General features: G+C 42.8%; 1 protein-coding gene across 6 annotated transcripts in view; it reads right to left on the reverse strand.

The window, feature by feature from the left end:
• The window catches only part of unc13bb (unc-13 homolog Bb (C. elegans)), an 80085-nt gene that overhangs the window by 20196 nt on the left and 41622 nt on the right, over positions 1-18267 (reverse strand). For 3 of the 6 annotated variants that reach the window (XM_034296867.1, XM_034296865.1, XM_034296863.1), the window contains 8 exons: positions 3736-3782; positions 3527-3605; positions 3214-3219; positions 2567-2641; positions 2254-2473; positions 1526-1753; positions 1205-1346; positions 309-478 (listed from right to left, as the gene is read on the reverse strand). In XM_034296867.1, coding sequence (XP_034152758.1) covers positions 309-478; positions 1205-1346; positions 1526-1753; positions 2254-2473; positions 2567-2641; positions 3214-3219; positions 3527-3605; positions 3736-3782 — 967 coding nt within the window. Of the gene's footprint in view, positions 1-308; positions 479-1204; positions 1347-1525; positions 1754-2253; positions 2474-2566; positions 2642-3213; positions 3220-3526; positions 3606-3735; positions 3783-4861; positions 4885-5137; positions 7723-17615; positions 17862-18267 lie in introns of those variants that run through there. The other 3 variants (XM_034296866.1, XM_034296864.1, XM_034296868.1) reach the window with 2 other exon arrangements.

Here is an 18267-nt window from a genome sequence, read left to right on the forward strand (position 1 = left end):
TGGGAATTTTAAAGGTCTGATGGAATAAGTCAAAACAAACATTTTGGGAACTCTCCCGATATCACTGATTGGAAAAGTTCATGTCATTTAACTACAACATTATTATCAAACAATATTGACGTATTTCAATAGGTCAACCCACTCTTAACAGCCAAAATATTTTTATCCGTTCATTTTTGTTCATGAATGCAGGTCCTTTTCTCCTGTGCATTTCAAGTTTCTCTTCTCATTCCAGGAATACAGGGATTTTGGGACAAAACAGGGAAAATTCCAGGGACCCTACAGTATGCAGAAGAAAGTAGACATACCCAGGTTGTACCAGACATCCATCTCTCCACTGAGTGTGCGGACCTCGATGATACTTTGACCCAGGAAGTCATCGGACTCTCTTTTCAAGCGCTGCTTCACCCGGGACTTGATGTCATCATCCTCATCCCATACACGTACTTTGATACGGTCGGAGGAGTTATGACACTCACTGAGGGAGAAATTGGGTGGTGTCAATGTGAAGACAAACAGATTTCAGTTAGAGTTTACTTAGTTCTTTTTTATTAATTTGGTCTACATTGGTCCACATATTGCCAAATGTGAAATTAATTAAAAGGCCTAAACAAAACCACACGTAATGACGGTCTTTAAAATTATGCACATAGGAGATAATGGATGTTCCACTGTAACCTAGATAGGTGATATTCAGTAACCTATATCCCCGGGGTAGCCGGTCTCCCCTAATATGAATAGTATGCTGGAAGTAAAACAACCCATAATATTGAGTGCCTCCTGGTCATTTCCTGTTTTAGGTATGGAATACATTCTCGCCTGTGGCAAATGGAATTCAATCGAGACCACATTCTCAGAGCGAATCACGCTATGTTGTTAATGCACTAACAAAACTAGGGGAGGAAATCGCTCCCAAGCTTTTAGTTGTGAAAATCACTGTAGATAAGGGAACTAAAGTAAGATAACCCGTTGTCATTTAAGACGTTGTGGAAACATTAGCCAGGTGCACCGCTACTCTGCATACATGACTGTCTGCCGCTGTCAAAAGTTTCAGCCTTTTTATACACTAGATCTCCCAGTCCTACAAGCCAATACAACTGTCTCTGCAAAAGCACTTTGTGACAACTGCTGTTGTAAAAAGGGCTTTATAAATAAATTTGATTGATTGAACTGCCCAACACATTCAGAGCCAGGTCAGACTCACAAGTGGAACTTCTCCTCCCAGACAGGGTTAAGGTTGCCGTAGATGGTCTTGGTCCTCTTCCTGGTCTTTCCTACCTGGACCGTGACATAGGGGTCACTGGAACCTGTCTTATCTTTGGCCTGCAGGCCCTGGGCACACAGCACTGGAGACCGACGAACAGCAAGAAAGCAGGCCAGGAGTCAGACAAAATGCCACAGGCGGACAGACAGGACAACAGAGACAAAGGACCATTAGACATCACCAGAGGGACCTGGAAAAAGTCAACTTGGAGAAACAGAGCAACTATAGTAGAACAGCAATGGGTGACAAGACCGTTGGCACCTGTGATGGTGATCTTTGCAGACCACTTGGAGGTTCCGTCCAGCACGCTCTGTTTGATGGTCTTCATCTGCTGGGCATGGACCACTTTGCTGACGACAAACACATCCCGTATCACATCGAAGATCTCCGGCTTGTTCCTCTCCCTGATCTTCATACGGTCTTTCATGGCCATGATGATGTTCTGGGTACGATCCTCAGCTCCATGCTTGGAACTCTTCTCAGCAGCGCCTGAAAATGAAAATCAGAAAGCACACACAGAAAATGGATACATCGTTTCATTTTGGCACCTTATGTGAAGGTTTTGACATAAATTGCAAAATACGTTTAATATCTGTCCAGTGGTTGAATGCATTTATTTTCCAGTTCGAGAGATTAAAATGAATGAATGCATGCGGAAGTATATCATTAATGCAACATCAATCATAGGCAAAGTAGAACACAAATCATCCAATTTACATTAAATGGACCCGTTTTCTTGGATGGTGATGAGGTAAAAGTCATTAAACAGGAACGTTTGAGACAAACTCCATATAGACCAAACGGGGGAAAAGTGTCAATTTCTTCCGAGAAATTAAAGTAAAAACCCAATATAAATAGCCGGTCATGCACCGTCATTCATGTGACCGCCCTCTGAATGCATTAGGCAGCCATGGTCAGCAATGCAGCTCATCGCAAAGGGATCTTAAACATGCAAGCTCTTTGTCCAGCTTCCGCTGTGTTATACTCACGCTGCAGGCAGTCAGCATTCAGCAGCTCCTGGCACTTCTCATGACACTTGACCCCACACTCGGAACACCTCATGCCCTGGCGAGCTATGCCCCACAGCAGGCCCTCACATTCATAACAGTAGGTGGGCGTGGTGGCCGTCCACACCTCAAAGTTATGGGGCGTGGTGCAGGAGATGGGGTAGATCAGAGCCTGGAGGGTCTTCTTATACACATGGTTTTTCTATAGAGGGAGTGGAGACAGGAAGAATACTGACGGGTGTCCTCTCCAGTGACTTGAGCAGAGTAGCCAATATCTATCCCATAATGCACTCACCAGCTCCTCGTCTTTGACGGAGGATCGTGCGGCCATTGAAGAGGTGATTCCAGCCTTCCTTGCTTGGACCAGGGACTATACAGTGGAGGACAGGGGAAAATATTGCAAGTTGCGATGTTACCACACCAACCAGCCCACAACTAACCCCAAACCGGGATCACAAAGAGTAGTTGTTTATTGGAAGTGTAGCAGTATTGGAAGGACCTTTACCCAGTGAGTTCACTAGCCAAGTAACCCGAGGCCCATAGACGTTTAACACCCCAAACCAGATTAATGAAATAACTAATATAAGGGTTGTTACAGTACAGGTTGTTTGAGAAGTGACAACATGGGAGGAACTGGACCATCACTGGCCAGTCAAAGAAACCAAAACTTAACCCAGGAATGTGGTAAAGTAAGAGTAGAGAAATGGTTCTCTCTTTATTTGAAGTTATTATATCAAGTAGGAACAAGTGTAGTTGCATTGTAACACATGGTTACTTATTTGCACTATAGAAATCTTGATGCACATCGGTGCACATTCTTTGCAGAACAACTGCATATTGTATAATGTTCTTGAATAAGCAGGGCAATTTGTCCTACTTGATATACAGTATTACCTTTTTCAGACTATAAAGGGGAGGGGCATTTGGGTTCTTTCCACTTACCATAGCCTGACCAAGGAGAATGATTGCATTCAAGAGAGTTGTGGAAGGTAATTAAGGGTTTAAGAGAGGAGGGAGAGAGAGATTATAAGACTGGTTTCACATTTGTCCCATTTGGTGATATCTTGGTGATTCCTCATATTATCACTTTTTCATACCAGATAAACCTTCAAAAAACAATTAACTTATTAACTGGATCCGTAATTATCAAGATGCAGGTATTACATGATAGAAAAACCAAAGTACTGACAGACAGACACAGAAAGACTGGACAGACACTGACTAAGTGCTGAGAAAGACGGGCTTCAACACTCACCACGTCGCTGACCAGGGGTATAGGCTTTCTCTTTCGAAGGTCTGGCATGCTGTCAATCCCAAACAAACCACTTCCACCACTGAGGAACACAGAACAGAACAATACATTTAAAATCAAACAGAAAACAGAGACATATTAAACAGCTTTTGCAGTATAGAAAAACGCATGCCAAATTGAAATGAACAGAAATGATTTGGTTGTCATCATACCCTGGTTTGATCCAAGCCTGTCTGGAGTTTGGCCCATCATCTCCCCCCTGCAGGAATTAACACTCCGTTGTTGTTTTTCAATTCAAGTTACTAGCCCAGAGCAATAGACATCATGTAAAATGGTACATAATGCAACACAAGAATGAGAGAATGACAAGACCCAGCTGATTGAGTTTCACCTCTACGATGGCGCATGCAGGGCAAAGTACAGTATATTCACACCAACAGTTAAAGTAATGTGTTGATATAAAATGTCATCCTCTCCTTATCTACACATCAAATGTAATGATCGCTGCTAAACTGAAAAGCCAATCATTGCAGACAAAGAAATACATGAATAGCAGGAGGGAGGTGCATGTCAAATGAGACATGGGAAGATGGGTAAAGAAATGACCTGTTTGCTGTTCGACACATCACTATTATGAACGAACGTAGCTAAAACAAGGCACAACTTATTTTTCATGCGCACATGCTCAAAGTACCGGGAAGATATCAGGAAGTGTGTGGGGGGGGGGGGGGGTGTAACGCAGAGAACCCTTCTGGAATATTACAATGACTTGAAAAAACAACTGCAGATGTATTTCATCTCAAATCCTCCGAGGTAAAGTGTTTCATCACTGCCTGTTCGCGTCCTCCTCTCAGAAAACAGAGCAGCAGTTGGGATGCTGGATTGCTCAAGGGCCCTCCTCCCTCCTTAATATGAGGTTCTGACAAGTCAGGAAACCATTGTGAGGAAACCAGGCAGGATCTGTGGTGGGTTAACACTGGTGCTGAGAATATGGCTTCTCCAAAACAGCTTCACAGCAATGTTCTCTTTTGACCAGATGGTGTCAAAAACTTCTATATTTTAACCTATTCAGATTTATAAGCACAGAAATATTAGGTACTTTGAATTCGATCAAAAACAATCAAAACATAAAGCCAACAATAAATGATTTATCAGAAGCACAGAAGCACACAACTTGGTTGAAGAAATGACAAAAACAGAAGAGGCCCATGCTTTTTCATGATATAAAAACACCCGATGGCAAATTAAACAGTGGTGCAAAACAATAAAATATATATTTTCTAATGGAAACAACAAAACAACAGAAAAGGGAGCTCATTTGAAATTCATGAGAGTAACCTGGTCATCATCTCTGCTGCCATCTGAAAGGAATGACATTTGTGAAAAAAGACAACATTAGGATTCAAGGACACAAAAAGCTAAGATCATCATGAAAAGTCCAACTGCACTAGCAGTTATGTGACATTTCAGGATTCAGGACAAATCATATTTTGTGATGCTACATCGATTGGTATATAAAAAAAAGAAATCTGGTAACTTAGTCAAAGTTCAGGTGCAGAACAAAAGCAATAAGGAGGCTTGTATATACTATAGCACCAATAAAAGGAAATCTACCTGGATTAAACTCCTCAGAGAAAGTGGACTGGGATCCTTGGGAAGCTTTGGAAAGTTTGCGTCTCTGTCTCTTTTCTTTCAGGATACGCTGCAGGTTAGCAAGGCGTTCCTTAGGGTTAACAATGTTCTGTTCACTAAACTCGTCCTGATCCCCGACATTATGGTCCACTTCTATTGGACTTAACCTCTCTGGAATGTGGGTGGACTCCGCTGGGATCCGTCCTGACCCTCCTGGAGGGCAACGGTCTGGAGTCAGCTCTGTGATGGACAGCTCTCCATCGGTCTGACACTCCCCTCGGCTCTCTGAATGCTCCATGGAGTGATACTCCGTAGGAGTGCAAGGGGAGTGAGTCCTGTCATTAGGGGATGCATGTATGGTGTAAGGAAGGTTCTCTTGGGCTGGGCTGCAGTCCACATAGACTGAGGCCTCACTGTACTCTTCCTGTGGAGATCCTGAGCTGTGATCAGCTGGTTGTGCGACCTCCCACTCTATGTCTGGCAGAGGGAGGTCACCTTCAGAGGGCTCATGGGAACATGGACTGACAGGAGAAGGAGCTGCTTCAGACTCACTGTCCCCCTTGCCGTGCTCTGGGCTAGAACCATCTAGCTTCCTCAGAGCCCCTTTCAGAGCGGACCTGAAAGTGAGCACAGCCTTTCCAATGCTCTTCACATCAAATCCCATGTTGAGGGGCTGTGTGTTCTCAGGCTCAGGACAAGGCAGTTCCCCGGACCTCCACCCTCCAATGTCGTCTCCTGGGGCAAACGGTTCTGGCCACTCCCCCTCCAGCCTCTCAGTGGAGCCCAAGTCCACAGGGTCAGCAGAGAACGGATAGCGGTCACAGGAGGAGCGCGGCTCCAGGTAGCCATCATCACCGTCCGTGAGCAGCACAGTGGAGCGACTCGCGCTCCTGGACGGCCCGTAGCTCCCCAGGTCGTCGCCGTAGACGTCCATGGTGTGGTAGCCAGAGCTTCGGGAGTACGGGCAGTTGGCTGAACAGTCACACTCCCGCTGTCCGTTCACGCTCTGCTGCCTGTAAGTGCGCCAGTCCCCCGCACTGGAGGAACCGGAGGGGGGGTTGTAACTACGGCCGAACAACAGAGACAGGTGCTCTGAGCTGCTGTGAGAGGACTGACCCGGGGTGCTGCTGGTCTCCCTGGTGTATCTCTCCCAGCCACTTGGCCCTTTACAGTGGTCCTCCAGCTCCTCCCCGCTGTTTAGACAGGAGCAGACATCCTCTTCGCTCCAGCCGTTGTCGCCGCTCCAGCCCCCCTCTCCGCTCTCACTGTGCTGCATACCCCCCGAGGCCCAGGCGCTCTGCCACAGCCCGGCCTCATCGGAGCGGTACCTGGCGCCCCGGTCCATAGGGTTGGAACTGCGGCTAGAGGACACGGAGCTGGTACTGGGGCAGTCACGACCGTAGCGCCGCTCCAGGGAGGCGAGGCCGGCTTGCCCGGATTCTCGGCCTGAACAGGTAACGTCTGAACTGTGGTCTGAGTTCTCTTGGTCTGGCAGGTTCAGTTGGCAGGGAGCTGACCTTTCCCTCAATCTCTGTGGTGATCCCTGACATGGAGTCATCATGCTCATCAGGGGATTGTTGTCCCACGACCCCGGCCGGCAGTCCAGTAGAGGACTGGTGGCCCTCCGGTGGAGTGCGGTGACAGCGTTCTGTCGGCCCAGGCTAGCGCGTCTGATGCTCAGCCTCTGAGGAGTCGGAGTTTGGGATCCGGGCGCTGGGGCTCCAGAGGAATAGAGCTCCCCTATCTCATTCAGCACAGCGTCCACACAGCAGGAGACCTCGTCCACAGAGCCTCTCACAGAGGTCAGGTACTGCCGCAGGTCTGAGATCTCCTCCTGGATCTTGTTGATCCCTCTCAGCTCAGTCAAGATGTGCTCGACTAGATCACTGGAGCCTTTTCCTCCCTCTTCGTCTTCCTCCTCGTCGCTAGGAGAGGGCCTTTCCATGTCCCCCACAACGCCGATCCCGTCCTGACATTCGGAGCTGCTGTTCTCCCCAGAAGGAGAGGTGGGGAGGCTGGTTGAGGGTACAGTGCAGGGGGTGTGGGGGAAGGCCTCTTTGTTTAGCTCCATATCCTGAGCCACGTTCCCTCTGTAACTGCGGCCATTGGGCAGAGAAGAGACTATTGTATGAAACCCAGCGGAGGGGTCTGTCTTCAGACCACAGAACAAAGAATCTGGTTCCACCTCCTCAGGAGACCGCTTATCCCGTGGCAGAGGGATGGAGGGGTCCCCTGACACTGCCGGGCCCTTTAGCAATTTCTGGAGCTTCCTTCGCAGGCTGCGGCCCACCTTGGGGCTCTGAGTCCTCTTATTACCCTCCCGCTCCCTCTTCTTAGACCACTTGTGAGGACTTGGAGGTGCCTCTATGCCGTTGGACCCATTTGGTCCACTGAGGCCCCTCTCGTGGCCCCTGGGGAACATTCCCTTAGGAATTTCTAGGGACTTGGCTTCACTGGTCTCTGTTCTCAGAGGACACCCAACAGCCTGGCCCACAGATCTCAGTGTGACCACATAACATCCTGGCAGTTTAGAAAATACCAATCTTCTCACAGAGCCTCGTCCATGACTGGCAAAAGAAGACAGAGACTGAGTGCAATAATAAGATTGTTTATTCCCCAATAAAAATATTGCAGAATGCATTGATTTGTATCTTTTGCAAAAGTTCCCTAATTATTTCATCTAAGCAATTTCATCCTTCACATTTTAGTCAATGGCATAGTGCAAAAACCCATCTAATTTGAGCTTGCCGGTATTAAAATTTTTCAGACCAACAGACCAGAAAGCAGAGAGAAAAATTAAAACAACATCCTGCTACTACAATTTCTACTCTGGTTTAAGTGGGAAAACAACAAAAAAATTTTTTATAACTAAAGCTGTTGAGCTTGGTAAGAAATGGTACTTCTGTGTTCAACCTTTCAAATTAACAAGATTTCTTACAATATACATAAACATATACATAGCTCATGAATGCACACATTTTTCTGAAAGGAACAATTACAAATAACTGAAGTCAATAGAAAATGTTTTGCAATATTTTTTGCGTTCATAAATGAGTGATAAATGTTGTTTATCTACACTTATTTGCACAGCCAGATACCAAATATAGGCTGAAGGTGGAGATTTAGTTACACCCAAAACCACTGACTTATTATCAGACAAAGGGGAGTGGAGTACATTCATCCAGTTTACATGAAATGCTAACAATGTGCAATCAATAGTGTTTAAGACATCAATAGTGTTAATTAACGCATTGTGTTAATCAATAGTGTTAAGCAACTACACTAATGATCATAAACACAAACCTCAACCAAGCCAATATTTCCCAGCTTTAATGTAACAATATAAGTACAGGTGCTGGTCATAAAATTTTAATATCATCAAAAAGTTGATTTATTTCAGTAATTCCATTCAAAAAGTGAAATTTGTATAATGTATACATTCATTCCACACAGACGGATATATTTCAAGTGTTTACTTCTTTTAATTTTGATGATTATAACTGACAACTAATGAAAAACCCAAATTCAGTATCTCAGAAAATTTGAATATTGTGAAAAGGTTCAATATTGAAGACACCTGGTACCACACTCTAATCAGCTAATTAACACAAAACACCTGCACAGGCCTTTAAATGGTCTCTCAGTCTAGTTCTGTAGGCAACACAATCATGGGGAAGACTGCTGACTTGACAGCTGTCCAAAAGACAACCATTGACACCTTGCACAAGGAGGGCAAGACACAAAAGGTCATAGCTAAAGAGGCTGGCTGTTCACAGAGCTCTGTGTCCAAGCACATTAATACAGAGGCGAAGGGAAGGAAAAGTGTACAAGCAATAGGGATAACCACACCCTGGAGGATTGTAAAACAAAACCCATTCAAAAATGTGGGGGAGATTCACAAACAGCGGACTGCAGCTGGAGTCACTGCTTCAAAAACCACCACGCACAGACCTATGCAAGACATGGGTTTCAGCTGTCGCATTCCTTGTGTCAAGCCACTCTTGAACAAGACACAGCATCAGAAGCGTCTCGTCTGGGCTAAAGACAAAAAGGACTGGACTGCTGCTGAGATATGTTCTCTGATGAAAGTACATTTTGCATTTCCTTTGGAAATCAATGTCCCAGAGTTTGGAGGAACAGAGGAGACGCACAGAATCCACGTAGCTTGAAGTCCAGTGTAAAGTTTCCACAGTCAGTGATGGTTTGGGGTGCCATGTCATCTGCTGGTGTAGATCCAATGTGTTTTCTGAGGTCCAAGGTCAACGCAGCCGCCTACCAGGAAGTTTTAGAGCACTTCATGCTTCCTGCTGCTGACCAACTTTATGGAGATGCAGATTTCATTTTCCAACAGGACTTGGCACCTGCACACAGTGCCAAAGGTACCAGTACCTGGTTTAAGGACCATGTTCTTAATTGGCCAGCAAACCCGCCTGACCTTAACCCTATAGAAAATCTATGGGGTATTGTGAAGAGGAAGATGCGATACGCCAGACCCAACAATGCAGAAGAGCTGAAGGCCACTATCAAAGCAACCTGGGCTCTCATAACACCTGAGCAGTGCCACAGACTGATCGACTCCATGCCACGCCGCATTGCTGCAGTAATTCAGGCAAAAGGAGCCCCAACTAAGTATTGAGTGCTGTACATGCTCATACTTTTCATGTTCATACTTTTCAGTTGGCCAGCATTTCTAAAAATATTTGTTTTGTATTGGTCTTAAGTTATATTCAAATTTTCAGAGATACTGAATTTGGGATTTTCATTAGTTGTCAGTTATAATCATCACAATTAAAATAAATAAACATTTGAAATATATCAGTCTTTTTGTAATGAATGAATATAATATACAAGTTTCACTTTTTGAATGGAATTACTGAAATAAATCAACTTTTTGATGATATTCAAATTTTATGACCAGCACCTGTATATCTACACAGAGATTCATGAAAAACTCTGAACAAACTTGGGATCTCCTTTTTTAAGAAACCATTAAAAGGATTGCAATGTTGCTGCCCTAATCAAAGCGCTGCTAAAATGATCATCTCACATTAATTGATGACAATGGCTTTACATTTATTACAAAAGCGGATTAAATATATATATATATATCAATTTATAAGAGATGGAAATAAACGTCACCCATTGCCGGCTGGGAGGATAAAATGAAACTGTGGCCGTCAATAACAATTGCAAAAGTATGCACGTACTTTCGCTGATTTGTGAGAAATAATTAATTTGCGCCAATAGTAACGTTAGAGAATAAGGTGGCATTACCTAAACTTCGGGAACAATTCTAGGCAATACAAAACATTGAAACCCAGGCATGGTAGAGCGGGAGTGGTAGGCTTTAAGACAAAGATTGAATTGGAATGAATATAATAAAATAACACTGATTTTGGAGGATCCCTGAACTTAAAAACCAATGCTCTTCCCAGTAGGTTGGCCACACACCCTTCAATGCTTTTGTGAAGAAGGAAAGAGCATGCAAAAGATGGGACACCATACAGCTGGCCTAAACTCTATAATTTGGATGTGATCCGAAGACAGCCTGGTAATTAGTTGACAGCTCCATTTTCTCTCCTTAGAGTCAGTGTGATTCTTGTGTACACACACCAGCTGCAAGCAAAGATATCTGTGGCCCTTCCTCCCAGCTACATAGTGTAGGTAGGAGAAATATATCCATGGCCCCTCACCCTAGCTAAAGGGTGTAGGTATGAGGGTTATCTGTGGCCCCTCACCCTAGCTAAAGGATGTAGGTATGAGGGTTATCTGTGGCCCCTCACCCTAGCTAAAGGGTGTAGGTATGAGGGTTACTTGTGGCCCCTCACCCTAGCTAGACACATTGAGCTAGCAGAGAGACAAGGATGCAAGGGAATCAGTTGGGTGACATGACATGTACCCATAATCAAGACAACACTTTCTGACTTGGTTTGAACTCTAAAGTAATGTAAGACACTACAGAAGAGAATGCAAGATGTTACAGGCATACACTCAATATTTCTACAAGGAGATTTGCACTCAATCTAGCAAGACAATAAGTCAATATTGCACAACAGCGAACACAAGGTTATTTGCAGGGGGTTAACTTGTTCATCTGCCTCTCCCCACTAATCCTGTGTTGGAAGCAGTTCAGTTCAGTTTCAGAAAACATTATGCACTCACTTTGCCATTACATTGTAGTCTATAAGCACCATGCATCAATCCCCCTTTCTGTGCTTTCGTCATGTCTCCAACTGTATGACAGATAAACTGGGTAGCGTAATCACTGTCTATTTCTGAGCACAGGGTTAGCTAAACTTCCTCTTCCTTTGTTTTCAGCCAGTTGACCACCTACAAGGGATTGCAACCACATGTTGGGTGGACTAATTTGAAAAATATGGTTGCGAGAGAAACTGAGGAAATAAAACTGTGCTTGATACATAGAACCTGAATAATATGAGTAAACTCTGGTCACTGTGAATGCGATTCAGTAAAAAGAAAGGTGATTTCTTCCTAATTTGGCTTACTTTTTAATGGTTTAATGCATACAGATCCAAGCCATTACATTCTGTGAGTGCAAAGTTAACATATTCAAAGAAGAATTTTGCATAGATCATTTTATATTTTGATATGGACTGGAAGGATCTAAGTAGCATTCCCGAAGATGTGGATGCCTTTAGTGTTATTGTATTATAAATCACAAAACTATTTGCCACATTTTCAACACAATTTACTGCTTTGCCAATTTTGTATCCAAAAGATTGGAAAGTGTAAATTTTTATTTTGTTTGGGAATTTTTTTTATTTTGTTTCCCCCAAAACATCTGCCATAGACAACTCTACTATATCTAAGGCGCTGTGCATCTGGTCGGGAAATGCAATGACCGGCGTGTTCCTCTGGCTATCCCCTTTCGACTGATGTTTAGCACGCATTTGTGTCACAAACAGTTTCATATGCATAGAGGTCTTACAGATGACGTCTTGTTAGGCCACCCCACCTCGGCAAAAAGACTGCAAATGAAACATTCTGGAAATGCATTTAATGTAGTGGCTTATATCGCCTTGTTTGCAAGATTCTGCTGACCATAGCAATAGAAAAATGGTGTAACTAGCAGAAACAACAGAATCAGGGGGTGCATAATGACATGAACAAATTCAATCACACCCGTGTGATGATAGACATGAAAAAGTATGACCAAATCCCTTATTGATGAGACATATAATACTTAGTTTCCCTCAATCCCTTGGAACAGAATGGACCAGATTAATGAATAAATCAGACTGTGGGTAAAAGAACATCAATGATTTAATGTTCTTTTCTAAACAAAAAATCATACATATTGCCTGATCTGCCTTAATGTATTATCAGAGCGGAAAGTAAAGTTGTTTATTGTCAATGTTTAATCAGCATAGAAAACTGCTGATATTAAAATGGCGTTACAGTCCAGAAAAGCTGGCAAGCCCCGACAGGTCTAACTTGGACTGTCCGCAGTTTCTAAGCACCTACAATGGCTCTTATCATCCATTTGTAACAAGCACAAAACTTGTGTATTTTCCCTCCTCTGCATTAACGACAACCAACAAAAAGCGTTAACCAAGTTCTGTTTGAAAATGGTCAACAATGCAGAAAAACAGACTGGGGCCAAATACGATTAAACAGCAGAGGGATTACAACATCTATCGCTAATATTCACGGGAAAATACTATGTATTGGCACTTGTGCTAAGCTCATTCTGATTGCCCTACCACATGGGATACCGTCCGTCATTGTAATTAATCGAAACTCTGACTGTGGGAGACATGGAGTCGACAGAAAATTGTCCACTTTAGGATGGTAAAGGTTGAATGCTATTAAATGGTTCCCTGTCAAGATGATATGACACTCAAAATACTTTCACATTTTCCAGACTTAAACTGTTTTATTTATAGGGACTTAAAGACAGACAACGACGATTGAAATCCCAAATGTTAAGGGTTCAGCTAGTTATTTCAGCCAAAGGGGGCAACACCAGCTATAGAAGCTATTTTCTTCTCTCTGAAAAATCCAACCTTTCAGTGCCATTTGAAATTAGGTTACCTTAATATGACAATATTGAAGTGTTGAAGTTAAGATGACATATACTTATGTCCAAATATGGATATGTAGGAGGTGTACTTTTTCACATGGCTGTAGAATAATATTAGTTTAAGAAGATTGTTGCTTAACAATAAAACAAGTTTTTTTCCTCAAATTTTTCCCATAATCCCACGGTCCCTAACCATAATAATAACAGTAGTAGTAATTTATTGCCTTTGTAAAGCACTTCATTAAAAGGAATAATCTCAAAGTGCATGAAAAAGAAAATTATAAAATGGTAAATAATATTAAATAAAATAACGCAGATAAAAATACAATATATATATACAGAATATACACTGATCAGCCATAAAATTATGACCACATCGAGGCATGGACTCCACTAGACCTCTGAAGGAGTGCACCAAGACATGGCACCAAGACATTAGCGGCAGATCCTTTAAGTCCTGTAAGTTGCGAGGTGGGGCCTCCATGGTACGGACTTGTTTGTCCAGCACATCCCACAGATGTTCGATTGGATTGAGATCTGGGGAATTTGGAGGCCAAGTCAACACCTTGAACTTGTTGTGTTCCTCAAACCATTCCTGAACCATTTTAGTTTTGTGGCAGGGCGCATTATCTTGCTGATAGAGCAAAAAAATACCATCAGGGAATAACGTTGCCATAAAAGGGTGCACATGGTCTGCAACAATGCTTAGGAAGGTGGTAAATGTCAAACTAACATCCACATGAATGGCAGGACCCAAGGTTTCCAAGCAGAACATTACCCAAAGCATCACACTGCCGCCAACGGCTTGCCTCCTTCCCATAGTGCATCCTGATGCCATGTGTTCTCCAGGTAAGTGACGCGCACACACCCGGCCATCCACGTGATGTAAAAGGAAACGTGATTCATCAGACCAGGCCACCTTCTTCCATTGCTCCTTGGTCCAGTTCTGATGCTCACGTGCCCTTTATAGGTGCTTTTGGCAGTGGACAGGGGTCAGCATGGGCATCCGGACTGGTCTGTGGCTACGCATCCCCATACGCAACAAAATGTGATGCTTCATGTTTTCTTACACCTTTCTATGAGTACCACCATTAACTTGTTCAGCAATTTAAACTATAGTTGCTCATCTGTTGCTCAGCCTTCACTCCCCACGTGCATCAATGAGCCTTGGATGCCCATGACCCTGTCGCCGATTCACCACTTTTCCTTCTTTGGACCACTTTTGATAGGTACTGACCACTGCAGACCAGGAACACCAAACAAGGGCTGCAGTATTGGAGATGCTCTGACCCTGTCAACTAGCCATCACAATTTGGCCATTGTTAAAGTCACTCAGATTCTGATGCTTACATATTTTTCCTGCTTCTAACACATCAACTGTGAGGAGAGAATGTTCACTTGCCTAATATATCCCACCCACTGACAGGTGCCATGATAACATGATTAACAGTGTTATTCACTCCACCTGTCAGTGGTCATAATGTTATGGCTGATCGGTGTATATATTAAACTATAATGATAATATAGTCAACCAAAATAATACATCATTATATTATAATGTACAGTGTAATTTGATTAAAGGGAGGGGCAGGCCAACTGATAAAGGTGTCTTAAGGCCTGATTTAAAAGGCATGAGAGTCTGTGCAGCCCTGAGGCTGTTAGGAAGGAAGTTCCAGAGGTGAGGTCCAAGGAAAGAAAAGGCACGGTCTCCCATTTTTTAGAGCCAGGTTCTTGGTTCATTGAACACACTGGCATTGCTGGACCATAGAGGGTGTGGAGGTTCATAGGGGGGGGCAGGTCAGAGGGGGAGAGCAGGTCCGTTGCCATTGATATAGACTAAACATATAGACTAAAAGGAACATTTTTAAGTCAATTCTTTGAGGGACAGGAAGCCAATGAAGGTTAGCAAGTAGAGGTGTGATGAGGGCAGATTGGAGCGGTATTTTACTAATTTAATTTGCTGGCAGGCCCACTAGTACTGCATTCCCATAATCAATCTAGAGAAAACAAATGAATGAAAGTTTTCTGCATCAGAAAAGGTGAGAGAAAAGGTGAGAGATGTTCTTAAGGTGAAAAATGACATTTTACAAACATGTCTAATGTGGGCCTTAAAAGAAAAGAGAGAGTAGGTTCAAATTTCACACCTAGATTGGTGATTACTGAGGAGAGGGGAAGGATGTGGCCATCAATGGCAGGGCAGATGTTGTAGGGGTCCGTGATTTGCTGTGGGGTACCTATAAGCATTGCCTCGTTCTTGCTGCTATTGAGTAATATTTAGGTCAGTAAAGTAACCCTAGAAATATAACTGACAAACATGAACCTTACAATAAAAAAAATCATCATAACATTGGCCCATGGATTCAAACCCTGGTGACTCAGAAACAGTGGACATATAGAACTGGGGAAATGTGTTATGATAGGGTTTAGAGGATGATCTCAAGTTTGTATAGTAAAGGAATTGGATAAAATGTCTACACCCCCTTATTCTTCCAACATAATAGAAATAGATGGTCAGAGAACAGAACACAACCCAAACAGACAAGTTAAACTGGACCTTCCTCTTAAAAACTGATTAAGCAGATTTCTTTTTTCTATGGTCTTAGTATTATAATGGTTCTGCAAAAATGGCTTTGGTGCCGTCTTTATTGACGGGTGAGAAATTCTCTGACTAGTGTTAAGCCAAAGACACTAGGAGATATAAAATTACAGTAAACAAATGTTAGTGTCTCTCCAGCCTTTGGACAGTAAGCGCAGGACATTCCGCTGGTGGAAAACTTCATTAAGCTATCCGTCCACCAGAGGTTTAACCTCTGTCCAATACCACTCAAGCACTGGAGGTGTGCATTAGCATGATAAGAGCACAGTTGGCGGGAAGGCATAATCATGCACAGCACTAAGGACAGCTAGCCTGATAGACCCATGGGACTATTAGTGATGTACATTTATAACAGCTGCCCATGACTGTCAAGAATTAGATATCAAGCCAAGGAGGTTTTTAGCAATATAAATTCAACACTGGTGACCGTCAGGAACCAGAAATCCACACGGGGACATTCACTTTCCATTTAAATTACTTGCTTTAGCTGTTTCATACAAAAAAATGTAAAATACATCGAGCCATTTTGAGGTAAAATATAAATTAGTTATCTAAGAGCCAAATTAGTTCACAATAATTGTATTGAAAACAATTTAATTTAAATAATATTAACATAATATGCAAATACAGTTTTTGATTCACACTAGCAACGAGAAACCCTCAGGTGACATTAGAAAATTGACATTGAAGATGTTCATCTCTAGCACAATTCTGGCAACAAGTCTCATTCATTAAAACAAAACTACTGTAGTGTAAAAACACACTAAATGAGGTTCAGAGACGAATCCCTTTTAGCATTGTTTCCTAAAGACTTTTAGAGGCCCATTTATCTTAGACTTGCAATAGTTTTTTTTAAATACAATAGTTTAATTCAGATGAACGTGACTTGTAAATTAGGGCACATTACTTTGTGATAACATGGGACACTTTTCCAACATATACACCCTGCGGTTACTGAGGTCTAAAGACAATGACTCGCTCAATTTGCAACGGAGTGGAATGAGCAAGACGTAGGAGGTCCTGTTCTGTAGCTTTATCTAGCTTCATAAACAAAACCTGAAAACATTAATGCTTTAGGTAAGCAACTGAAAATGTCTCGAGCCGGCACGAAACAATTCTACTATCAACAGAGCAGCATGTCAGTTACCAGGTAAACCACGTCAGTGATTTTACACTCCTTTCAGGTCAGTGGTCCGGCCAAAGAGAGGGTTTCTCGTTGTTATTGTGAATCAAATCACATAATTACATATTATGTTAATATTATTTAAATTTAATTGTTTTCAATGTGTTACACCGTCAAGGGGAGCAAGATTATTTTGTCGCTAGTGAGAAACAAAATTGTTATTTACATATTAAGTTAATGTTATTTAAATTAAAACATTTCTGAAAATTGACAGAGTTTAAATAGGCTCATAGTCTGAATGGCCAGTAGCTCAGCGTTAGCTGTATGCCGTCCAGACTACAGGGAGTCGGCTGGTAAGAGTCTGTCTGGGTAATTCTGACAGAAGAGTCACTGAAGTGCCCCAGGGCAATGGATTTTCTCTCAATCCTCCATGGTCTGTGGCCTGGAAAATGTCTGGATTGCTTTGGTCATTTTTAAACAACTCATCAGCCACTTTCGATTCCATTTAATGCAACAGGAGCTTATTTTTTTTAATGCAACAGGAGCTTATTTTGTCTATTATAATCTTATATAAAATTATATATATATTTTTACAAAAAGCATATTTCTATTAGCAGTACACTTCACTAATGAATCAAAAAAGCAAGAATATGCAAGAACAATGTCTATAGGTACAAACAAATTCAATAAACCTTACCTTATGAAGGCAAAAAAAATTAAGTAAACTGTAACAACCTGTGCAGGAAAGAGAAATTACTTAGTGGGGACCGACGACTCCATGTGGAAAATGACAAGCGCAAAATTGTAAAAGTAATGATGGATTTTTTTTTCTTTACAAATCTCCAGGTGCATTTCATCCCAAGCACATGCGACTGCTCGTCTTTTCCCAGGCTGACAGACAAAGTGGTGGCTAATTCCAGATGTAAAAACACAGGCAAGGCAAGTGCAAGAAGTCTCGGCTCACATGACAGTTTATCCCTTGTTAAGTATCCCTTCCCTCTCACCAGCTCTTTCATGCGCTCGCTCTCTTTCCTGCTCCCTCCCACCCTCCCCCACTCGCTCGCTCTGTCCTCTGGTGCTGTATTCCAGCACAAAGCTAATCTGAAGCTGTGAAAATGCCAGCTCTCAGTCTCCCTCTCTCCACTTCCCCCCTCGAATCCCCTCTCCTCTTCACCCATCCACCCCCGCTGTCCTCACTTACTCTTGATTTGGTGGTGCCCTTTTAAACACACAGTTCATGACATGTATAATGATGCACCCACCCACAAAAACAAGTGTCAAAAGTACACAGTGCTTCAGAGCACCCGATTAACAAAAAAATGCATCCATTCCATTTGGAGTCCATTGTT

Source organism: Esox lucius, chromosome 14 (genome assembly GCF_011004845.1).
Source record: "Esox lucius isolate fEsoLuc1 chromosome 14, fEsoLuc1.pri, whole genome shotgun sequence".
NCBI lineage: Eukaryota > Metazoa > Chordata > Actinopteri > Esociformes > Esocidae > Esox > Esox lucius.